Below are 25,298 nucleotides of genomic sequence, written 5' to 3'. Positions count from 1 at the left end.
TCACTCGACATAAAGTGACACTGATTGGTCAGTAGCCAGTTACCATGCCAATGTATCAAAGAAAAACCAGGCTTAACCCTGAAGTTACCTGGGTGAACATGAAACCCCGCCTCACCATGTAGCTGATATAGCTGATGATGTTAGTGTCCACGTCTGAAGAAGTGACACTTGCCAAGATTAAACGTAAGAAGCTTTTTAATTGCTGTACAAGTGTTAAATTAATTCAAACTTTTTGCATAATGTGAAATCATCCCGTAAATTGAATACATGGATACCCTGTTAACCAGACCCAATAATCCAAAGCTCAACAGTTCCAACTAAGAAAACAAAACTTCAAGGAAGAAGGTTAACGGTTATTTGACGGTCGTTAGAAATCAACTCTAAGAACAAAACTAGCAGTTACAGATGTGGATGAAAGGTCAATTTAAAGAAAGAAAAACCCCAAAACTTCAAATGTAATATTTTTAGATATCACATTAAGATATTTAAAAGTATCCCACAGTTAAAGAACGTATTTCTTGACTTGATATGGACTTCTAGACTGTTATGTGTGAAGAAGATAAAAGTCCAAAATCTGAACTCACGCTCAACAAAAACGTTCAGTGAAGTGCCCGTCAGCCTCTCAGCCTACACTAGCTCACACTAACACATTAGTAATGCAAATCACTCACATCTGAAAAGGAGTGTGTATGAAGCTCTCGAACACTGGGAGTAACAGCAGTGTAGGGTGAGCCATTTCTCAGCCTTTCCCCGCTCTGCCCCTCTATTACAGCAGTACCTGCTCGGGACAAAATGAGACTTTTTACTGGTCTTAGTAAAGAAAAAAAATCCATCTTTCAGTCTGGAGCAGCAGGATCAAGTACAGAGTCGGCCGTCAGTGGACAGATCAGAAAAGACTGGACTTTTTTTTTCCTCCCAGGTTTTAGTGCCGCACTCAAACTGCAGACACCCGAAACGTGAACACGGGTGAGGTGATGAACGTTATCATGAGGTAAATGGCAAAAAAAACTAAATGTATATAGGCATGGTACTTTAGTGAGAGCAAAAACTACATCACCACCAAGCAAAAATCTAATTTGTTTAAATCTTTGTCCTTTGAAGGAGCACCGAGGTCTCGCTGATCTTTGCAGGAATCAGCTGATGAGGTGAAAAAGTCCAAGCAGGCGCTTTCGCCTGCATCACACGGGCTTCCTCAGCAGGTGGAGTCGAAGCGCTTCAAGTGCCTGTCGTCAAAGTTAAGACTGAAATTTTTTTTCATTGCTATGAAACCAGTAAAAAGAAGTATCCTTTATCATTTGATCTGACCCGTGAGGCGACACGAACACAAACTCCACTCACGTGCTGAGATACAACTCCAGAATAGCTACAGAGTGGCTCAATGTGAATTTTATGACTTTAAAATAGTTTGACTTTCAAAAAAAAAAAAAGAGCACAGTGGGACAATCTGCTGAAGGCTGTGATGGATGTTAGCAATCCACGGGCATGAAAACGCTTTGCAGTGTGGCACTTGATAGCTTTTAAGACCACTGAGATGTTTGTGTCCACAACAGTAAACGTTTTGTGCGTCTTTGGAAGCAAAACTTTAAGGCCTCCTTTCATTGTGATTTCTCGTTTTGTGGCAAACAGACAACATGGTTCACGGTGACACCTCGCTAGGTAGACTCGAGGCAGACGAAAGACTTGTTTCATTAGTCAACAACCCGATTCCACCTGGGGATGCAGGGAAGTCAGACTTTCTGAAAACACAGATATGGACATCTATAAATGGATGTAGCCCACAGATAAGAATGGTGACACTTTATAAACCATTTAAATAATCTCTCTTTTCAACATTAGTTAACTTTTGTTAGCTAAACCTCCTCTAAAGCTTTCCCACAGTAACATTCAATCTGAAACTTATCTCGGTGTTGAGTTTGATCAGTCCGGAGGTAGTGGTAGTACCATGTGAAGCAGACTGTAGATGTGAGCTACAGAAAAAACAACAGCACAAATAAAACTGAGCCCTCTCCAGCAGCTGATTTTACATTCAAGAAAGGGAAAATCAAAAAGTGGGAATAAAAGCCAATCCCAGATTCCCGAGGTTTTCAGACGCCTTATATTGTCTGACCCACGACCCGGGAAGGCATTTCTTTTGCTTACAGATGCAATAAACAAAAGCAGAGGATCACATTTGAAAATCAATGAAGCAAAAGATTTGTTAAAGTCACTGCTGGAGACGGCTGGAAGCATAGTCAAGTTTTCCTTTTTTTCCCCCCTTGCTCTTAAAAAAGAAGAAGAAAAAAAAAAGTGCAGTTATTACTACAGTAGGAACAAATGTGAAACGGATGCAAAGGTACACCCCCCTGTGGACTGGGGGGGTAATCCTGAACAATTTTAAACCCTAAAACAAAATTAAACTGCATAAACACGTGAAGTGAAATTACACTGCCCTCCGGATTTAACCACCACTTCCAGAACAGCTTGAATTCAGACATCTGTTTTCATTTAACAGTTTTCTGTCTGCACGCCATGTCCTCCGATAGTTTAAGCAGGCGTTACATTCCTCGTTAAAACGCGTGGCTCCAAAAATTAAAAAAAATAAAAATGAGTGGTCTTAGTAAAGAAGGGCAAGTCAGTAAATCAAACTATTAAAACAAGTGCAGGTTAATGACAAGTGACTTTCAAAGTATCCGGTTAAATTCAGAGGAGGAGAGAACAGGTTGAACTCATCCATCATGTGTTATTGCACCCTGCGATGCACAGCGCGGTTGGTAGACACATTTAATATGACAACGTTCAGAGTGGTTTTGCTGATAAAGAGCAGTGGAGGTAGCCGTGCGGTGTTAGTTGTTCGGGAGGAACACTGGCGTTAGTGAGGAAGAGCGAGGGTGGATGTGAGCGAAAGGAAAAGCGAGTTACAGCAAGTAAAGCAAAAGGCACGATCGAACAAGTAGAGAACAGAAGAAAAAAAAAAAAAAACTAACCCCTTCCTTTCACTAAGCCAGGAGTGAGCACAGCACCAAGCATCTCTCCTTGGTTAACTACAGTGCCTATTGACACAGTGGTGGGGGTCTCTCAGGCTGGCTGGGGTGGAGCTCGCATGTGTTGTGTGTGTTACAGTTTGAGTGAAAAGGCAGTGGGGTCACTCCTCTGTATTCTTCCTTGTAATCTCTTCTACATCTGTCTTGTGGAGCCCTGTAGGCCAAAGCTCTCCTCTGCAGCAGCCTCGTGGGATGTGTGACATCCTCAGTATCGGTACATGTCATAGGTACTGACCCAGGAAGAGGGAAAAGCCCACGTGGGGAACCTGTGAAGCATTTCCTCCAACCGAGCAGTCCTCTGGTCTTTCCCAAAGAAATAGTGGGAGGAGATGGCGACTGAGACGATCCCCTCGGGGCCAGATGGGTCAGGGTCTGCGGGAGGCTGACAAACAGAGGGACAGAAATAAAACAGCAGAAGAACCAAATAAGATTAGCAATGTATTAAGTCTGATTATGCTGCATGAGGAGTTTGTCTGAGCCACGAGGGGTTACGTGCAGCATTCATTGCAAATCGTGGCTCAGTCCCACTCATTTTAAAACATGGGCCACATGCAGCCGACTTTGATCTTAAGCAAGCGGAATCAGTGAAGCTGATCAGTAAAGCAGGGGAGCTCGTTATAGCTGCAAAAGTAAAACTGATGAAAACATAGTTCAAAGTCCAAAATTCTACATTTTTCTGATTCTGGCCCCCAGGCCTTATGTTTGGCCGTAATAATAGGACAAAAACCTCGTGACTAGGAAAAATCTGTGGTTTCCCAGCAGTGTTTTTCACTTTCAGCAAACAACTGCAAGTAGTGGGGTGACCAGCTTCAGATGGCAACTGCACAGGTTGTCTCCAAATAATCATGGGTCTCACTGCTGGACTGACTGCAGTCACTCAGGTTTACAAATAATTACCATCGAATTTATAAATGAAGACAAATTGACAACATGTTGCAATTAAACAGTTAGTCATCTGTGACAAATTTATTTGCAATCCTGGGATTGGCTCAACTGGTTATATTGTGCTTGTATTAAACTTTACTAAAAATAAAGTTTCCAGTCATGTGTTATTTTGCACTCAAATTGCCATCCTGCAGCAACTATTCGTGGAGACATTTCTGTGTCAAATCCATGTGGCTGTGGCTGGACTCTGAATCTAACAAGTTAATGTGAATTCCTGTGTGTGTAGATGGCAACAGGTACATGATATTTGCCTGTTTATCACAGTTAATTACTGTAATTTGCAAAACTATTGCAGGTAATTTTCGGTACAGACTGCTTGATGCGCCAAAGTCACTATGAAGATGGAAATAGGAAATGTAAATAAGAAGAAAAGGTCAGTACCTGTATTTCAAACCAGAAGGTCCATGTGGGGGCGTCAAGGCCATGTGAATAGAAGATAAAATATTCTCCGCTCAGGTCAAATCGAGGCGTCCCGTCACCGAAGGACCAGGTAGAGAGGCTGGCTCCTCGATGAGGCATTAGATACAAAGACATGTGGCTCGGGCCTGCATGAGACAGGAAGGTCAAGGGTGAAACACAAAGTGATACCTACAGCTACAAATCAACGCACAACACTCTCACATTCTTCACACATCCTGCACATGTGATCACATGCTCTTTAAAAATGGTCATCAATTTTCTGATTTACACCTGGTCCATGTTTTGGGTTTGCTCCTTCTGCTATCACTTGGTACTTCTTTAGATCCCCAAAATCTTAACCCTCTATTAGCTGCTCCTGACCTTTCACACTGAATGTCATCTTGATCGTTCCCCAGCTCGTCTCTTCTTTGGACAGCAGGCTGAACTCCACCGGAGAGCTCGGAGACACTTCCGGAGCGGGGAGGTACCAGTTCTTCCTGCAAACACACGGGAGCACTTGTGAAGTTCAAAGCATGACTGAAACAAGCATTTATTATGACACCAGAGGCATCAAAGCTACAAGGCTGACCTGCTGAGGAACTTGACAGGCAGGAACCAGGGATAACCACAGAAAGGTCGGTCCTCTCTGCAGCGGGTCCGAACCGTTTCGTTGATCTCGGGGATGTGGGGTGTGATGTGCTGCATGCCCGTGTAGTCAAAGCTGTTTATCCACAGACCTGAGTCTCGGCTCTCCACTTCTCCCTGGAGATTGTGGAAGGTCCGTGTTGTATGCTGCAGGGAGAGTAACAGGAAAAGAAAAACAACGAAGTTCTTTGATGTTAACATGTTCTCTTTTCTTTCACGTGCTTTGTGCTACATCTGTTTAGCTGGAATGACTCAATGTAAATTACATACGTGAGCACATCAAGGAGGGAAATATAATAATAAAAGATGACAGAATTATTTTCATGTTTAAGAAACACAATTTAACACGTCAAGAACACTCGAGGAGTTAGGCTCCTCGAGACTGTTTACAACTCGAAGGATTTACACCGAGGTGCAAACGGGCAGGTTGCACTCAAGAACAGGAAGGCCAGATTAGACTGTCATACAAGATCTAAAAGAGGCTGCACAGTTCTGGAAAAATTATTAGGACAGATGAAACCAAAATGGACATGTGCTGGAATGAATAGCGGAGAATATTATGGAGAAGAGAAACAGCTCATGATCTGAATCATACCACGTTATCATTTAACTGTGGTGGAGGTAACACTATGGCATAAGCAGGTATTGCAGCCAGTGGACATTGGTTTCTTGAGGGTGTGACTGCTGATAGAAGCAGCAGAATGAATTGTGCAGTGTACGGGACTATGAGCTCAGCTCAGATTCAGCCAAATGCTGCAAAACTGATCAGACCGTACTTTAATTCAAGGGTTTCAAGCTCCTGCCACTCATTTAGAAATGTCTTCTCGCATCATTTTCATTTCAAACCGAGTCACTCAGACCTCAAACGTCATGCAATGGACAGGCCAGAGCTTTAGGTTTTGGCCGTTATGAATACATTTACTGGTTTTGACTTCTTGCAGATCCAGTTTCTCTTTTTCTTACATACTGTATCTGTATCATTTTTGTGTATATTTGTGTTTTTGTGTGCATGTTATGAATTTCAACCTGCAGGAAAACTCTCTTTGGTCGCGGACTGTCTAGATCGCCCGAGTAAGGAAAGAAGAGGCCACAGGACACCAACAGGAACATGATGGTGAAGACGAACCCAAGACCTGCCATGATCCGCTTAGTGCTACGCACCAAGTAGATAAAATGCAGCTGACAAAGACATGAGCATGTGTTACTAAACAGCAGAAGGAACGGGCATTTGAAAATACAACTAAGGTGGCACAAAATACCTGATTCTCCAACACATTTTCTAAATTAAATTCACTTCTGCCAATTATACTCCATACTATACGTATATTTCCTTCTGTATCTGGTTTGAAAATAAACTCACTACTACTACCAGATTAATCAAAACAATTCTTTAGTCAAGTATATTCTGTCTAATTCAAAATGGGATTTCTCTGTTTCTTCTGCTTAATAAAAATCCTGATTTTCTTCTCACTCCTATATACAATGTAGAAATACTCACAAAAAAGGAGGAGAGGAAGATGGTTGCCAGAGTGACTAAGGAGGCCAGCACCACCTCGGGGGGTATCTCTGTGCCACTCCGCCCCATGATGGGAGTGAAAATCTCAAACACCACCCAGATGAGAAACATGAAGTGCACATATGGCAACGCCAGGCCCAGCAGGTACAGCACGCAGTACTTCGCTGATGCTCCTGGAGAAAAAAGAAATCTTTGTCAGGTATAACTGAGCCAGAGACACACACACACACTGGATTCTCGTAGCTGCCCCCAAATCCATCTTAAAGAGAAAAGCGTTTATACAGTCTTCAAAGTTTAACATCTAAACACTACAACTCAAATGTGATTCCAGTCCTGTTTTCTGCTGTGCAAGCAGAAGAAAACAACATGCTTTGCAGTGAGTTTTGCAGATTCAGTGAATGTGTGCCTTATTTCCTGCCTACAATATATTTAGAAAAACATTTCGCTGAACTCTGCTGCTGCTACTTAAGATTTGTCTGTTGCTGCATGATCCATCCATCATATTGTTACTATTTATCCAGCGACTTAATCATTTAGGATCCAATCCGGAACCCTTTTGATCACTTGGGGGCAAAAAAACAACAACAACAACAACAACAACAAAAAACACCTCTTTGATACATATCTATCTTTTGTGTGTATTTTTCAAAAGACATAAGATAGTCTGATAAGAACTTTAAGCATACACAGGCCTTTGGTCAAGAGCACAATAGGAGCTAGAAAGGAAGAGGGTTCACCTTTATTTCATGCAGTTACTTGGAGTTACTTTGACTATTTCTGTGATAACACAATCGTCTAAAATAGCCTGATAAGATTAGAGTACAATGAGAGGATGCTAGCTTCATCTTACTGCTAAGAGAGCTTATAAAGAGCAGGTATGAGCATATACATAATTTACTCTTGTGACTCTAGAAAAAGTATTAATAATTAACCAACCGTCCTTACTTTCAACAGTTTTTAGTACCCTGTGCTTCATTCAATCATGGTAAACAAGGTCGACTTTGAGATCAAGTCTTTACCTCTGTGTTTGAATTCTTTTGCCAGCAGCAGTCTGGTGGCCAGGGGGAAAGCCACCATTAGCATGGGCGCGTAGGCCGAACACAGGCCATGTTGGGTCAACCACACCAGGCTGCAACACCACAGCAGCAAGCTCACGTCAAAGTAAAGGTCACCCAGCTCTACCAGGCGGACGCCCTGTGAGGAAAACATACATACTCAACATACAGGAAATGTGCAGGGGAAGGTGTGTGATGCTTTGACAGATGAGGATTTAACCTGTAAGTATGAAAATCTAATTGTTGTTTTGCAAAACAACCACAACAACAGCAAAACAAATACAGAGAAGTTCATCATACTAATCAGAACTTTTGGGGGGATATCAGTAACAAATTAATGTCACTAATATACTCACCTGCCCCATAGATTAGGCATAACAATCAATGGATTCATTTAAAAGTGTCAAACTTTCAAACTGCAAACAACTGACTGCCGAGGCTTTTGGTCTGCTGTCAAGTTTCAGTTCACACGATTTAATGGTGAAATAGTACATAGGGGTTCTTATTTGGGTGAAATGTGAGTGCTGGGCTCTTCTTACATAAACTGCAAATAAGATCATCAACTCATCTATGTGGATAAAAAACAAGAAATAACTTCCACGGCTTTATCCCGAAATCACAACTGTAAACTAAAAGGAGGATAAAACAACTTAAGAAAATGACAATCACTACAACTATAACTTGTATAAGTTTAATTTGAGGACTAATAATTTCTTTACTCTCTGTCCTTGGAGCAAGACATTTTTCTTGCAGAATATACCATTCAGGATTAGAGTAAGGAAACATGCCGTTCTCTCAATAGTCATGTTGTTTCACTGAAGCGTTATGTAATCTGGGACAAAGGTTAGTCTGTGTCCTTACTGGAAAATGGCCATGATAAGATGCAGTTCACATTGTGGTAAGCTGAGGCTCCAGATCTAAATCAATTCAGTGCAGCTCTTTCAGCTTTAAATTAGTGCTCGTATTTTATAAATATCACACATACAATACGCCCATTCAATTTCAACCATCTGTTTCTACAAAGTATTCAACGACTTACCAAAGAAACCTATAACACTCTCTTTTAAAGCATGTGAGAAATGGATTTTGCTTTTATGACAGAGGTGCTAACATCTAAGAGCTGAATGAAAGCCTATTGAAAACCACAGTGAGAGAGATCAAATCTGGTAAATGTACATGTGAGGCACAAAGGACAGTCTGTCTCACATTTCTACAGTTTTATAACCACACACAGGAGTTTACCGAGTCATCATGACGCATCAGTCACAGTGAAATACTGTAATATCCACTTTACTACAATCAGAAAACAATCAATAAGAATAATTTAAGACCAATTTGAACTCTACAATCACCGTCCAATTTTTAGGTAGACTTTGCTAGGACTGGGTTAGACCCTTTTCTCTTAATTCTTTGTAGAACAAATTGAACAATGTGCTGGAAACACAGATTTTGGTCCATACTGACATGACAGCATCACACAGTTGCTGCAGATTAGTCAGCCTTTCATCCATAATGTCAATCTCCCATTCCACCATACCCCGCATGTGCTCAGTTGGTACTAAGGAGCACATAGTGTGCCAATAAAATATACTCCAGACAATTTCACTGCCACCTGCCTGAAATGTTCATCCAAGACTAGATGGATGCTTTCATACCAAATTCAAACTCTACTATCTGAAAGTTACATGGGAAATTTAGGCTAATCAGCCTATTCAACATTTTTTCCAACCTTCTGCTGTCCAGTTTTGAACTGTAGCCTCAGTTTTCTGTTCTAAACTGAGAGGAGTGACTTCTGACCATTCTCTCTAAACTCTGGAGATCCCAGTAGATCAGACTGCCGGCAACTGTGCCACATCCAAGGTCACATAAATCACCCTTCTTCCCCATTCTGAGGCTCACTTTGAACATTAGCATGTTGTCTGCAATATGGTTGGCTGATTAGACATTTGCCTTAATAAGCAGTTGAACAGGTGCAACTAACAAATTTAAAGAATAAAGATACTTTTTCCAACTTTAACACAACAAATAGTCCAAAATTTGTCTGTGACAATTCATTTTTCCTATTCATCAAATATAAGTGGGTTTTAGAAAGAAGCCACATCTTTGACAGTGATGCATAAAGTCACTTTTACCATACAATCAGACAATGCTCCTAAAAGGTTTAACAGTACATTTCACATTCAGTGTTACTGCTACTGTTAATCATGTCCGGCCACTCGGTCTCTGCTTGAAATTTACTGGAAGCTCTATATTTAAAACTCCACTCACTCACCCCGTAGTACAGGTTCTTGGCCAGTGTGTGTATAAGTATCATCTTGCCAGTGGCTGCAGCTCCATACAGGCAGACTGAGGCATAGAAGTGGTCGTACCAAAACATGGAGCGGCCCAACAGAGTGACAAGCAGGGCCACAATCAGCACCGACAACAGGGTGACAAACCAGCTGAGCAATGCTACACCTGTGGCGCAGGCCAGGTCTCGAACATAGCGCCCACCTTGGAGACACAGAGACAAGTGACCAATTAAGCCAATAAATTAGGATTTTACCAATTTATTCTGCAGATCCACAAGAGCTCATCAAAGCTATTTGTTCTAAATATTAAAACTGCAACATATCATTAAAATATACGCAGCTTGGGGCCATTAATGCAAATGAATGAAAGCATTTCATGTTCATTACTTTTCTGGTAAGTGATGTAACCCCAAACCTTAATGATCAATTTCTTAGAAAATGACCTCTTCAAGGACTACCTTGCCCCCTAGTCAGAATCCTTGATTTAAAGACCAATCAGTAACAAGGATTAAGTGCAGGAAATGGTGACCTACCTCCATGGCCAGGCATTGAGGCTTTCTTGGCCAGGTAGAGGAACGTAGCTGTGGCCACCATGTAGTTGAGGATAGTGCCAACACGAGCTGGGTAAGCTACCACAATTACACCTAGCAGGTCAAAAAACACCATATTGCCATGGCGGTACTCTGAGGAATCAGCCAACTTTTCTGACATTGCCAGATACTTCAGAACGGCCAGGATGTTGTCACCTGAAAACAGGACGTAAATAAGGAGTTAAAGACAGTCAAAGCTTCAGTGCATTTACTCCATAAAGAACAGTGTGCATCATCTGGGCAGCCTGCCATATACAATCAAGTTATCCAGACAGTAAATGACAACAGAATAAGAGGAACTGGGAGGTTTAGTCAATAGAGGTTTAGAGTTTCCACCACTTGTGATTTTATCCTACATACGGGGAAGTAAACAGATTATATGACTGAATATGAAAGTGATAACCTCATATGACTAAAAGGATCATCCTTTACAGAGCTGACATGTCACATGCATTACACCTGTTACTGTTGACTGAGCAGAAAAGGCTACAAAGAGGGTGGCCTGTTAAATGGCACTATATTGGTAAATTACAGCCCCCAACACATGCAGATGACTACTGCGACCTCTTACACAAACAATAATATTGTAAAAACCTATTAAACACACATATACTGTTTTCCCCCCATGACAGGACATGTAAGAGAGGATGATAGGATCTGACAGATAAGGACAGTACTCAGTGGTGTGTGTGTGTGTGTGTGTACAAATCTTATTTACAGCTGTACACAAGTTTACGGGGCACCAAGGGCTTTCTGTTTAAATTGACTCCAAATATGAAGTTCAGCTCAGATCAGAAATCTGATTACAGGAAGGAACAGCAAGAGCGAGCTATAGAGTGGATATAAAAAAATACTGCCAGCGCTACCCATCAGCCTCGTAGTAGATACACCTATGGTATCAATTTAAAAATCCTGTTGCCTTATGAGCACAGCCTTAAACTAAGACTTTATTGAAGCACCTTTTGATTTTATCACAGCATACCATTCGTCAACATGGCATGTCTTGACTTGGGAACAGTTGCCTATGCTTCCTTGCAAACACACTCCAAATGTGTCAGATCTGAGTTGTTCTACACAGCCCTCTTCAGGTCACCCCACAAATATTCTACTGAAAACCTAAAAAACCCCAAACTTTAATTTGCTTCTGTTGAATCCATTATTTTGTTGATTTGGATGTATGCTTGTCCCTCCACCTTTACGAAAGCCCCAGTTCAATCTGGAATGGCCCAACAAGAGTCCAGATGTAAATCCTTAAAAATGTGTGGGATGACCTGAAGGGAGCTGTGCACAAGCGCTATCTGATAGATTTGCAGCACTTGTCTGAGGAAGAGTGGGCAAATCAAGTCAAGATGTGCCATGCTACCCAAATCTCCCCTTGTGGACAATTAAAGGATTATTCTATTCTGCTAGTAGAGTCCTACTCAAGAATACTGAATGCACTCATTTTCACAGGTTGTAGGTCACATAAAAAGCGGGAAACATTTTGAAATGACTCACTGTCGTCCCGTATTTTAACATCACAAAAACTTGGCATTTTTACAGGGGTGTGTAAACTTGTTTTCAATCCACTGCAGCAAAACAAAAAAACAAAAACAGTTTTGTTTTTTTTCCTCTGTACTACTGTACTATACTACCTCCATATCTGCACAGTTAATGGCACAAAAACACAAGGCAAGACAAAGCTCCATTGTTCTTCCGCCTGGTAGCTTTGCTGTGGCCAAAACAACACTGCACAATCAAGATTTTGTACAAAGTTCACTGCTTGCAATTTGCTCACATCTTTCTATTTTCTGTTTCTATCACAAAGCCAACACTGATGGTAATGATAAGATCCATTTTATAAACATGGCAACATGCTCTTTTTAGAAAAACATTTCACATATAATCTCTACAAGAGATCCACGCTGCGTTTGCTTTTAACAAAAGTGAATCGCTTGCTCCGCTTAGACCAAACCGAGAGACAGATTTTTACGCAGAGGCCAAAGGGTGTATTCATCACAAGCTTCAAAAGAGCAGAACTGCTGATAGATCCTCGCCTTCCGTGCTGTGTCCTACTCTCCACCTTACAGCACTTTTCTGCCCTCTTCTTTACAGGCTAAAAATACCCTCTGCCTCCGTCTGAAATCTCACTTTCTCTCTCTAATAATTCATGCCTTTAATGGGGAGTTGCTGCACACAGAAGAACAGAAGGGTGATGTCCAGTAGTTCCTGAGGGAGAGAGGAAAGATGCCAACTGATGCCAAGGTTTTTAGTGCTGTCTGACTGGATTCTCTGCTAAGCTAAGCAAAATTATTCAGCAACGCAGAAGCACAAGGGGCAACAGTCTGTGACTGCCGCTGTATGTGTGCATATTTAAGTCCTCAGACAGACTGGTGGACAAAGGACAAATGCACAGCAGGTGTCTGTAACAGAAAAATGGTGCTGGAGTGACAGCTCTCACATATTTGCAATGAGTCTTGAATAAAAGCGTAATAAATATTTGAGCATGGAAGCATATGAGGTCCGCTGCTTACCCGCTCTCTGTATCGAGTCTGTTAGGATCCTGTTAGCTGTATCGTACTTGGTGTGGTAGATGAAGCCGTTTTCAATGAAAGCCAGATCAATGCCTGCAAAAAAATATATTAAACCAGAACGCCAGTAATGGAAAAGCTCATCCAATTCACAGGTTACTGTAACGTGTGAAGCACAGAAAAAAAAGTGATACATTTCATTGTCAGTGGTTCTACTACGCAAACTAGCAAGTATTAAAATTCTCAGAGAAGTCAAGGAGGCTCGAAAACTCACATCCCAAAAATCTGATTTCAAGAAGAATAGGGATTATTTTGAAAACTCATAACACAGGAAATATGACCTTAAGCATAATTTAGGTGAAGACCAATTGAGTGGATCATTGTGTGCAAGCTACACTAAATTCTGACCAGAGCAGCGGGTCAGGAAGCACATCCTTCCTAACATTCTTTTAAAAAAGCATAATAAAGTAATGTTTAGCTATAAACATATTCTGCAAAGAAAACTTGCATATTTTCCTTATTGGCTTCTGTTATGTAGTGTAAGAATCGGTGGACTTACCTGGGATGTTACCAAAGTCCCTAAATATGCGGAAGTCCGTATCTGAGGGAATGACACCACTCTGAAAGACCTCCTGGCCGACCACAGAGGCGAAGGGGTGTTTGGCTGCATGCACGTAGGCTTGGACCAGCCACGGGTTCTCTGGACCTTTAAGGGAGAAGAGGCTGCTGAAATATTTTAGATACCTGACAATTAGCCTTGATTCCTAAATTTTGTCATACAGATTCATCCTTTTGTAGACAAAGATATATCATCAAAGTTATTTATCCCCTCGCCTCCACCATTTTTAAACCTGCCTGCTTGTATTTTGGTATTGTAAACATTTAAGTCTCTTTAAAGTACTAAACAAAGGAACAGTAGTTGACTGCTTTAACTGGAGAACCTGCAATGCTTTTTTGCATGCTATAGATGGTAGGCTGCACACACAAACACCAAAAAAAAGGCATCATAACAAACAAACAAGGCTAATTCCTCAAAGTAGTACGTTACAGTACCTGTCTGGAAAACAACCTCCTTGCCACCAACACCTGCAGCCTCCAAATTAATGAAGGCTCGCACCTGCTTGGCCCATGGGTGCTGGGTAATGAAACCATGACTGGCCTAAAGGAGAGCGTGGGGATCCAGAGAGACAAAGAGAGAAACAACAAAAAGAGATACAAATTAAACAAAATGACACCAATTCTCCTTACAGGCTAGTTTAACATCCCACCAAATGTTCTTTTTACCTGCAGTACATTTTCCTCTGCCCCGTTAAACAGGAAGATGACGCCGTGGTTAAGAGGAGTTGACTGGTTGGCCAGAGAATGGAGGACTTCCAGCATCACTGCACAGCTCACTGCATCATCACTGGCACCTAAGACAGAGAAACTGTCTTAGACAGAGAGCAGTGTGTCACGAATACCAATCGTGGGCTTCTAGTTTACTAAAACATTAGTGAGAGCAACAGAAATCAGTCTTAACCTGCTATTTACATTCAGAGAAATGCAATTAACATCCATCTGTCCTTACCTAGCAAAATAATGCGAGATAACAAAACACAGATGGTAGAAATAAAGCTCTAAATTATGAAGTGTAGAGAATAGGCCCTGTGTGAAGGAACATGTGACTACTTGATTACCCAAAAAAAAAAAAAAAAAACTTCCACCACTCCTGGTGAGAGAATAAAGAAAAAGGGGCACCAATGAGACGAAAAGAAAGGAGCATGTGATACAGAAAGATTACACAGCTCAGCAGTGAAAATATACCAAAGTAAGGAAAATATGACCTGCAGATCAGAGGGGCAAACTCAGACATCATGTGCTCTGGCTTTCTACACTCAGTGAGTTCATGAGGTAGGGGTGGGGGCTTGTTCACCCTGTGTCTGCATACCATCCACATATGACAGTAGCATATTAATAGTTTTCTCTCACCATAAGACTTCAGAATGCATGCATCTGTGCAGGTTAGCTTTAAACAGGAAAAAAGTATTTTGAATTAACTTATGAGTTTCTTACCAAGTCCTGCCTGCTTTTATTCTTTGTTTTTCCATAAACAAACGTTAAGAATTCCAAGAAATCAAAGGCTTGGCAAGCACCGGGGGATGTGAAAATATATGTGTATCTTCCTGGTCCACACCTTTTGGATCAATTTCCTTTTACCAGTGTAGCTGTGTGTAACGCATATGTGTGTGTGAGAATGAGAGCTGGGAAAACATGCCTACCCACAAGGCTCGAGGGTGTAGAGTTAAAAAAAAAACAACAACAAAAAAAACTGCTGAATTAAAACCAGACTAAAGCACAATGGCTGCACACTGCAATGTGCTACATATTTAAACCAAGCAGGGAAAAGAAAAGTTTACAATTCATCCTGTAGGGACTATAAATAATGATGATTGTTGTTAAGAGTTTATGTACATCAGCGACATTATTTAATGTGTTTATAGATCAGATTCTTTATAGATATATCTGTGCCACTTTTACAATTGGGGCGGGGAGGGGGAGGGGGTGTTTAACTAAATTTTAAGTATCAAAGAAACTATTTTATGACACAGTTTTAAAACGGAGTAGAAATAAAGCTCTCATGCACATGTTCTTGCATGCAACTCAGGCGTGCAAAAGCTCCACTGCAATGACTGGTTTTTTTAACCAAATGTCACTCAAAAAAATTAAAAACACCAAGTGGTTTTCTAAATGTGTCACTCTAACTACAAATGACAGCAAATCAAGGTGATCAAAGTCAGTCTGATGAGCTCCATCCTCTGGAGACCATAAATAGTACAAAAGAGCACTTGCAGTACAACAACAGATTTAAGAAGATGTTTTTATAAAATGCACAGAATTTGCTGTTGACATGGTCTCCAGGTGTTAATTTGCAAGGTGTGGACTATAAATAAAACAAACACCACCACACTCAGGGTTTCACCCTCACGGAGGCATGTCTGTTCAAATGAGTAATTAATTTGTTTTTACCTGGACTGTTGGCCACTGTGTCAAAGTGGCAGTTGGCGAGCATGAGGTGCTGCGCGCCACCCTTGGGCTCCAGCCTAACGGCAATGTTGGTGATGTGATCATAGAAGCTAGTGAAGCCTCCGAGGAAATCAATGGAGAAGGTCCCAGTGGGACGCTGAATATCAATCGAGAGTTGATGAGGGCCTGCGGCGGTCTCGACCTGGATGTCCTCGATTTGCTTCAACAGGTATCCCACTGTCAGGACCTCATTCTCCTGGCTGCCCACAGGCCGAGGGCCAGCACTAGTAATCTGCTCCAAGTGCTGCCTAGATTGAGAGGTGAGAGAAAAGGACAAAGAGAGAAAGAAAAATAACCTGCCATGTTTACTGTGAAACATCAGTAAATCAAGGTGACTTGTCCCAACAGATCTGAGCATAGCTCATCAATTTAACAGTTCAGTCATGTAATTACAGAGTCTGATTGAATGCCACTGTGCATGTGTAGACAAAGCATCAACAAAGTTTCAAAAAACTTAAAATATATTAAATGCATGTCCTGAAGACAAGACAAGTTTCACCCTTCTTGTCTTGCTTTCTACTGAAAAGTGATTGAATACATGCAGAACAAGACTTGGAAACTGAACTGAGCAATCTTCAGTATTTCCTGAAGCATTGTACACAAGACATTTTTAAGGAAGCAAAACAATTGATCAAAGCTTAAGAGTGAGGTCTGGGGATTGGAGAACAGTGATATTGCCTTAGGAGGTGCTTACTCCCTTTCTTTCTCTTTAGAAGAAAACTGCTGTTTGCTTTTAGAGATACTAAAATACAGCAGTGGTTACTGATACTTAAAACAAATGAACTGTGCCTGATATTAAACCACGACCTCTAAAGTCATGTGTTGTAGTCCAGCTGTTATCCGTATAGATTAAAAACCAATCTCCTGCTCAATTTGGTTTTCTTGTAGCCAGTGTGGCACCACATGATATTTCAGAAATCTAAAGTGCTGCTTTCACTCAATTTTTCAATGACCTACTGCAAAGTCTGGATTTGTGGGCGACAGACACAGAGCTCAGAGCTCTAATCAGTTCAAATGCAGCTTGTCTCACTCATTTATAGAGCAATGAGCCAAAAGATGGCAAATCCAGCTGCTCTGCACTTTCAGCAGCTCAGCAGACCTCAGATTCAATGCTATAATCCCTGCAGCCCTCTGTTACGCCATGAAACTGAATGAACTTTTAATCTGAAATTTCTACAGTCTTTTACAGGGACAAGATGTGTGATGTTTATTATGATCCCTCTTACTGTATTTGAACATTTATTCGATTTTTTTCTGTGTTTTATAAAATGTCAGGGTTGATAAGTAGGATAGCTCCTGATGCTTACTGTCACTGATCAATATGGTGATTTCTTCTTCTTCTCCTCCTCCTGTTTGTTAATAATGTAATCTAACAAAAGCCCTGCTCCCAAAGGTGTCTTTTCTGTCTCCCACTACAATAAGAGAACTAACTACATGTACATGCTACCGCTATGCTCACGTGCTTTAAATCCGCATTTCCTGTTTCTCAACCGGTCCTTTAAAACCCTTTGTCGTGTATTTGCATTGGAAATGCACCAAATAAAAAACTTACTGTGTGCTACCGTATATAAATAAACACCTACTTTTTTAACATCTGACGGCTTTCAGAATTAGGACTTAGACAGTAAATTTGTTATTCATCTACCCAGGGATGGTTTTAAAAGGCTTAGGGGAGGAATAATGGTTAACTACATCAGATTAGTCCTAATAGTCGCTGCACCTATCCTCTCCTGAGACCGGCACCTGTCCACTTCGCGGCTTAGGTTGAAGGTAAAGGTGGAGATGGAGCGGAACAGGCAGTGGTTTCTGGGCAGGTCTCTTTCTCAACAAAAGAAAGATTAACCGGGCCAACACCTAGAGAATAAAACTGGTCTTATCGTAAAACTCACCTGGCTCTCACTGCGTTGAACTCGCCCGTCGGTTTTCCAATGACAAGCTGCTGCAAAGACAAGTGAACGAGTGCCCACAACACCAAAATAAACACAGAGACCAGGGAAGCTGCGAGCCCTTCTCGCAGCAGGTAAAGGTTCACTTCGGGCTTCCTCTTCGGCTCACCGTTGTAGCCGTTGTTCTCGCAGCGGTCCTGGGCTCCGTTATTATCCTGAGCGACGTATTGTTGAGTCCCGAAGGGTTTTATTCTCCGGACAGTGGTGTCGCCCTCCATTTCTAAGCCAGCGGTACATCAGCTGCAAGCGTCGCTCTCGGTCTTCGCCTTTTTCTTTTTCTTTTTTTCCTCCTCTCTTCGGACGACAAACGGATCGCGCAGAGGGACAAACTTGAATGAGAGGGCGGGAGGAGGAGGGAAATCAGAAGAGATTTGTCGAAACGTTATGCAAATTAAGTTACATTTCTGTGCTTACTAGGACTTAAAAACCACATACATATATATTTATTTATATTTGATTTAAAAACGTTTTCTTTTTTTACTGACTTCGTCCGAAAATAAGGTTTCATAAAGCTTTTATTCCCCCCTTTGAAGTTATGCTTCTACCACCTCCATCTCGGTTGTTTAAATTTCCCAGGATTCGATTAAAGATTCTCAGAGTACCATATCTTTTTCTTAAAATTACTAATATAAAAGAGATATCGGGGAAAGACAAAAAAACGTGAATTATTCCTTTAAAATGAACTCAATGAACCCCCTGTGCAAGGTAAAGCTTTATATACACTTCAGTTCAGTTAACATTTATGAGACTAAAATATTTAAGTATAATTTCCTGAAGAAAAAAAATAGATAGACAGATAGATAGATACGTAGACGTAGACCTCTGACGTAGACCAGATTTATTTTCAGTTCATTTTTCTGTTTAATTGTTGTTGTTTTCTGTTTTTTAATCTAAAATATTATTCCATAAAATACTGAAAATAAAAAAGTGTCAATTAAATACATTGTCTCTCTTACCATTGTAGTTTATTGTAAGGGGATTACCCTTACAATAAACTACAGTGGTTAACAGATTTATTAGACTATACCACCCAGAGTAAAGTTTACGTGAGAGTTGCCCTAATATTAACAGTATTGCTAATCACTAAAATCATATTTTATGTTTCTGTAATGGTTAATACACAAGTATGCACTAGATCTCTATTTAAATATTAATATTTCTATTTTATTGCTAAAATATTTTGATTGTCACCCGTGAATTTTCTAATTTTAAGATTATAAATTGAAGTTGTATACTTCATGAACAGAAAACTTTGTTTTTAGTGGTTGAAAGTTCACAACATTATGATAAAAATTCATGTTTTTAACAGGTGTTCTAATAAATTTCCTAAGTGCTGCAAATATGTTTTATAACTAAGTTCAGTGTGTGAAAATTAGGTGTGGTCATTCTTGTGTTTTGGGAGTATAGCTTCACTGTGTTTTTGAGGCTGTTATGAGGCGTGTTGTAGTGCAGATGGAACTGAAAGAAGATTCACAAACACAATTTATTTTTTTCATCTGAAAAGATACACTTGATTATGCTGTCTCACCTACTACTACTACTACTACCACTACAACATCAGTGGGGTCTTCTCCATGCAGCTTACAATGAACTTTTTTTTTATTTCAACCTATAACAATTATCATTGAACTAAAACGAAATTTTAGAATGTTGTCGCCACCTGGTGGACAGAGGGAGCGTCGCACGAAGTCACTGAATGCCATTCTTGCCATCATGTTGATTGCTATAGCACAGAATGTGTTCATTTTCCAATGAAAATTGACTCTTTTTGTTATATTAACTTAGATGTAATTTTCATAGATCTGATTAAACTTAGATAAAAAATGCTGTAAACCAAACCACCTAACATCTATCTAAATCTAGCAAGAAACGTATAAGCACAAGTTTAAAGGTGGTATTTTTCATGTACGAGTTCAGATACCATATAGGCCTCATATACAGTCCTTTGTTCTAAGTTTTTCTCTCTAGGTGCCTCCGGGCCCAGTAAACACAGCCCCCCCCCCCCCCCTCTACTGGTGTGTGCTAGCATAAAACAAGCTAAAGAATATAAACAGAAGAAATCGCAGTTTTAAATAAATGTTTCTATGCTTTGAGGAGACATTGTCATAGATCACATTTACTATTTTCCAGTCACATATCAGGGAGAGTCAGTTTTCTCAGATATTGGTAAATGTGAGATTTTACATTAGCACCCTAAAATATCTTTTCCGTTAGCATTTTTAACACGGTTAGCATTAGCTTAGTAATGTAAAGTTAGCTCTAAATAGGCATAGCTGTTTTAATGCGTTTTCCTCTTTCACAGTAATAGTCCCCGTTAATATTTTTAATTTGAAATTAATAAAATATACAGAGAATAAGGTAAATTTATGACATATAGTTATTAAGACAAATCATTGATGTATTGCTAGAATACTAAATTCTTGTTATATTAAAAATAATCTGTTTCGACTTTCTCATTGTTGCGGGCAGCAATGTAATCTTAGTCCAGATCAGTTTAGTTTATTTTGTAAATAAGAAGAACATGTAATAAAGTGTTTTTCCAAATGCTAAAAGAAAAATATCGTGTAAATAATGTGTTGCATAAGACGCAACGTCCTCACAACTCTTTTGAAAATAGGAAGTGGTGTTTTGTGTCGTTTTGTGTCGCTTGATTTTCTTTTTTTTAACCAGCTCTCAGCTCCGTGAACGTTCACTACCGAGTGGAGCGCAGCAGAGAGCAGTCAGCCCGTCGTGTCTCTACCCGAGGCCGGATGGTAAAATCCAACCTCCAGCGGATCCTAAACAGTCATTGCTTTGCTCGCGAGAAAGAAGGAAAAACGCAGCCTCTTACTATCATGGCGAATTTGAGTAGCGGTATTTGTGACATGATTGGGAAGTAAGTACCATCACCTCGCCTAAGCTAACGGCTAATCGCGATGTGGGGGGAGGGGTGGCTAAGCTAGCGGCCCACCAGAAAAGCGGAAGTAAATAGCATTTAAGTAGAACGCAGTATCATCAAATACCCTTTAGGTCACACTTTTTTGTCTGTTGTGTTTTTAATATTCTTTTAAAAACTCTTATATTGAAAGTACGTAGGCTTGTTGTGTGACCCCGAGAAGCAGTTTAACCAGCATTAGTTAACGTTAGCCGCAGACGTCGTTGAACTTGAGTTGCGTCACTGCAGTTAGCAAGTAGGCAGCATTTAACAGTTAATCGCTTTGTCAAAGAAAGTAAAAAGAAAACACGCAATTTAATACATCATGTTGTGAAATACGTGCCGACAACGTAAACTGATATCCTTCTTGAATGAAGCAGATCTTTATACGGCAGCTGTCGTGTGACATTGTTAATGCTTAAAACTCGCCTCATCGGGCTGTGCGCATTGAAACAGGGAAACAACGCTAGTCCCGCTGTTCCCGTAAACATTTGGTGGCCCCAGATAAATAAAGGACGGAAGCGAGAGGTATGATACCACTAGACTGATTTTAAAAAGGTGAACACGTTTTGCTGACTTTGCCATCGTGAGCTGACTCGGTAAATTATTACGCAACTGCCATTTTACTGAAGGTGACGTGAGAAGATTACTGTACACAATGATGGACGTACCATTATAAATGCGCACACGTATAACACTGTAACCGAAGAGGACGCTCAATACTAAAGACTTTTTGGGGTGGTTTTTATCATTTGGTGTCAAATTTCTAAATGACAGACAAAATATAGGATAGAAGTTCTATTAAGTAGTCATTAGAGTATTAATTTATGTCACAGCTACTGTACGTACTACTGAAATATCTCTGAAATATTTAAAATTCTTATTAAATCGTTCCTTTTTGTCTAATCACTCTCAATTTGAGATTGTTCTTTTACTTTTTTTTTTTTTTTAAGTAAAATAAAGAGTCAGAATTTCCTTAGTTTTTCTTCAGTTCCTGCTCCTTAATTGTGTGGATGTGATGCTACTTTTGTATTCACACTAAGCAGAGTAGAGTGTGAATAAAGCAGTGCTTTATCTAACATCAGATTTAAGTTTAGCCACAAGGTCAGGAGGTCAGCCCTCTGCTCCTCTAGTCTTACATGTTGAAGTGTCCTTGGGCAAGATCCCGAACACCAGTTTCCCATGGTGCCTGTATTGTAGTGTGAGCTAGACAAAGATGCTTGTTATAGGAAAGCCCTTACTGTGTTCAAAGTTGGTAGAAAAGTGCTATTTAATTGGGGGGAACAAATAATAAGGAGCAGATGATTTAATCAATATTGTGAAAAGTAATCAGGCTCAGCTTACTAGTGATCACTAAGTTATTGTATTGATAGGCAGTCATGTTACACAATCATCTATAACAAAAGGCCTACTTTGATCAATGCTTTGTTCTCAAAGAAGTTTGACCTGTCAGTGTAACACACCACAAGATGGTGTTAATCTATGAGTTTGCATCACAGCACGTAAAGGTTTAGTTTGTGGATTTGGCTGTTTGACTGTATTAAGCTGTTAATTTAAACTAGGTGAATTAACCACACTCAAACTGGAGCTTGAGAGTACAAATCCACGTTTGCACTTTTAAAAGCAAACGCTTGTGGCTGTTTGCCTCCCACTTCATCCTTCTGCTTTGGTGTGCTGGCTCCTTTAGATGCTTTGTAAACATAGTGCCATTGTTGTGGGAACTGAAACTGTAAATTATTTAAAAGACCAGACCTGCTGGTGTTTGTTTGTAGCCTTTGCTAGTTTAGTTTGTCAAAACCTTTTTGGTAAGCATAATTTCTAATCTTGTGTTTGTTTTTAAGATAATTAAACTTCACAATATTAAAAAAAAAAAATCAGCATATCAGTGTGATCAAACACTGTAAGAACAAGAACTTCCTTTGAGATGAGTGTGCCCAGTGCAACAGTGGTTTGGGTTATCTGTATCCTAGGGTGTTAAGTTGTAGACACAGCAGCTGCTTCACAGTTCAAACAAAACAGTTGCACGTGACCCATCGGGGTTTTGTTGGCTCCGCTGTGTGCCATAAACATCCTCTATAATTCATTGGTAGGAATAAGAGCCTGCAGGTAGTTTTCAGTAGCGCACAATGTGAAATGCTTCACAAAATCCTCAAAAAGAAAAAATTCCAGGAAATGAATTTCTGCTCCTCTTCTTTGAACACACAGGCCGAGTATGTGTTTTTCTGCAGTCCTGTGACATGTATGTGCCTGTACTTGCACGAAAGATCCCTCACAAAGTAAGGGTGCAGTTTGTGTGACTACATTTTCTTTGTCTGCTCTGCCTGCAGCCTTTCCCTGCACTGTAGTAGTACCCGCGGCCCGGGGCCTCTGTGGTGCTCCTGATGCCCCTCTCCCACCCCTGAAGATCCCAGGTGGGCGAGGGAATGGCACACGGGATCACACTCCTTCAGCTCGACTGCTCTACTCAGTAAGTTGGAAGAAATGCCACTTTGTGCAGTGTTTTCAGGGGTTAATATAATAATGTGATGTCACAGACTGCTGTTTTCACGTGTGGTGTTTCTAAATTCCAGGATCGAAAGTTGACTGTAACGGAGGAACCGCCAGGGAACGGTCGCCCTGGGATACTCCACTTCCAAAGTCGTCCTACCGTTACCAAGACAATACAGTGGGATGCTGTCCTAAGCAGCAGTGCACTCTACGTGGAGATACCTCTGGACCCTCTTCCTGATGGCAGCAAGGAGAGGTGAGGCCTGATTAGCAGCAATATGCAGAAAATACCTGCAGATCTCCAGGTTGGCAGATGTGAGGTGCCTCATGAGCAGTCACAAGCAATTAAAGTTAGAATAATTGGTGTGTGCATTTTATGATTATGATTGGACCCTGGCGCCTTTGCACGCTTTAAACTTTGATCTGTTGTAAAATCACATTTTTGCTGACCATGAAACATAGCAGGCGAAACCAAAAGCACAGCGTATACAGAAATCAGGAAAACTCATCTAATCCTCTGAGGATAAGCTCCAGATTCAGTGAGAAAGTCAATTGTGGTTGAGCGTGCTTCTTGCAGGCTTGTTTTCCATTTTCTAAGCTAAGCTGCCCTATTTTCTCCCTGCAGTTTCGCAGCTCTCTTGGAGTATGCTGAAGAACATCTGAAAGTCGTTAGCGTGTTTGTCTGCTTTTACAAGAACAGAGATGATCGTGGTATGTGCCAACAGCGTTTTTTCTTTTTCTTCACCTATTTGACTCTGTGTCCACCCTGTAAGACAATGTTAATTTGGACTTATGTATTTTCAATCATTTTAATGTGTCCACCTTCTCATTCCAGCTAAACTGGTGCGTACCTTCAGTTTCCTGGGCTTTGAGATTGTGAAACCAGGCCATGCCCTCGTCCCACCTCGACCCGACGTTTTCTTCATGGCCTACAACTTTGACAGGGACTCCTCAGACGAGGAGTAGCCCGCCGGACAACCTCCCCTGCTTACGTCTTTTGTTTTCCTTACTATTGTATGGTTTCCCCCATTCAGTCGCAGCTTACTCACATACTGTCTGTGTTAAACCCTGGGCTGTAGCTCTGTATGCAAGTACTCACCTCCCCATGCTTTTTGTGTTTAAGGGAATAAATTGTAAGCTGTGTGTCTTCTGTTTTCAGCATCTATCCTTTGAGGGTTTTTTTTGTTTTATGTTTTTTCATAGTGTTTTCCATTTAGTCGTTTTAAAAGGAGGGATTTTCTTTTTTGACTTAATGCAGTTGTCATGGCTTTTAGGTTAAAGTCTTTATTTCCTTTCACAATTGAGTTGGAGCAGTCTTTTGTTGAATGTACAACAAAAAAAGTCATCAGGTTTACACTCGGGTACTCCAGCTTTCTTTTGATTGGCTAAAAAAAAAATACATTAAACTTCTCCCCATATCTCTATGTCCACCCCCCCTCTCTGAATTGATTTGAAAAAAAAAAAACACCTTTCAGCAGGACCAGTTTCATTTTGCAGCACCAATATCCTTCTGGTAATATTGTGGATTTGGAAACTTTTAAGCCACACTCCTGATAATTGGTACTTTAGAGCTGGATAATGAATCCATTTCAAGTAGAAGTGGAGCGAAAAAAGATGAAAGCTACTGCATGTGTCTGATGTAAGTGCTTCAGTTTCAAGTTAAACATCTTGTGGAGCATATTGGTACAAAACGCAAAAAGGAAAGTGAATAATCCAAAGTGCTTTTGCTTCTTTCTGCCATGTAGATCTGACAATATTGTGAAAGTTTGTTTTTGAAGGATGTAATGTTTGGATTTTTCTTTTTCTCAGATAAGCATTCCTTTTTAACTACTTTATTTTCATGATAGTATTGAATTTGTTGTTCACCTGCATAGTGGTACCTGTTGTGCTTCTGTGATAATAAAACAACAAAACTGA

At 40.5% G+C, this 25,298-nt stretch overlaps 2 protein-coding genes across 3 annotated transcripts; one reads left to right on the top strand and one right to left on the bottom strand.

Annotated features, from left to right (window-relative positions):
• Positions 1 to 177: 177 nt before the first annotated feature.
• Positions 178 to 18,308, bottom strand: ermp1 (endoplasmic reticulum metallopeptidase 1). Of its 2 annotated transcripts, XR_014893036.1 has the most exons (16): positions 17,924 to 18,308; positions 15,978 to 16,282; positions 14,256 to 14,383; positions 14,025 to 14,130; positions 13,531 to 13,677; positions 12,975 to 13,067; positions 10,405 to 10,617; positions 9,853 to 10,073; positions 7,545 to 7,719; positions 6,508 to 6,698; positions 6,036 to 6,188; positions 4,954 to 5,156; positions 4,746 to 4,861; positions 4,347 to 4,510; positions 2,964 to 3,402; positions 178 to 1,967 (listed from the first exon to the last, which is right to left on the bottom strand). XR_014893036.1 is itself a non-coding variant. In XM_085279649.1 (15 exons), exons 1-15 carry the CDS (start codon positions 18,196 to 18,198, stop codon positions 3,226 to 3,228), a joined length of 2,667 nt encoding a protein of 888 aa, XP_085135775.1. In that variant the 5' UTR covers positions 18,199 to 18,308; the 3' UTR covers positions 178 to 3,225. The 2 variants fall into 2 exon arrangements, 1 of the variants encoding a protein (XP_085135775.1); XM_085279649.1 differs by having other exon boundaries at positions 178 to 3,402.
• A 2,341-nt stretch (positions 18,309 to 20,649) lies between these two features.
• oaz1b (ornithine decarboxylase antizyme 1b) lies at positions 20,650 to 25,298 on the top strand. Its single transcript, XM_085279644.1, is given in 6 exon segments — positions 20,650 to 20,855; positions 23,222 to 23,273; positions 23,275 to 23,361; positions 23,465 to 23,637; positions 24,007 to 24,092; positions 24,217 to 25,298. Coding segments are annotated over 6 exon segments (654 nt in total). The 5' UTR covers positions 20,650 to 20,730; the 3' UTR covers positions 24,348 to 25,298.

The sequence above is a fragment of the Mchenga conophoros genome, linkage group LG7 (assembly GCF_057382185.1).
Source record: "Mchenga conophoros isolate Kocher_MC1m ecotype Shallow Benthic linkage group LG7, M_conophoros_male_GT1.1, whole genome shotgun sequence".
NCBI classification, from domain to species: domain Eukaryota; kingdom Metazoa; phylum Chordata; class Actinopteri; order Cichliformes; family Cichlidae; genus Mchenga; species Mchenga conophoros.
Note: the sequence above shows the minus strand (reverse complement) of the source record. Positions and strands in the feature narration are given on the sequence as shown.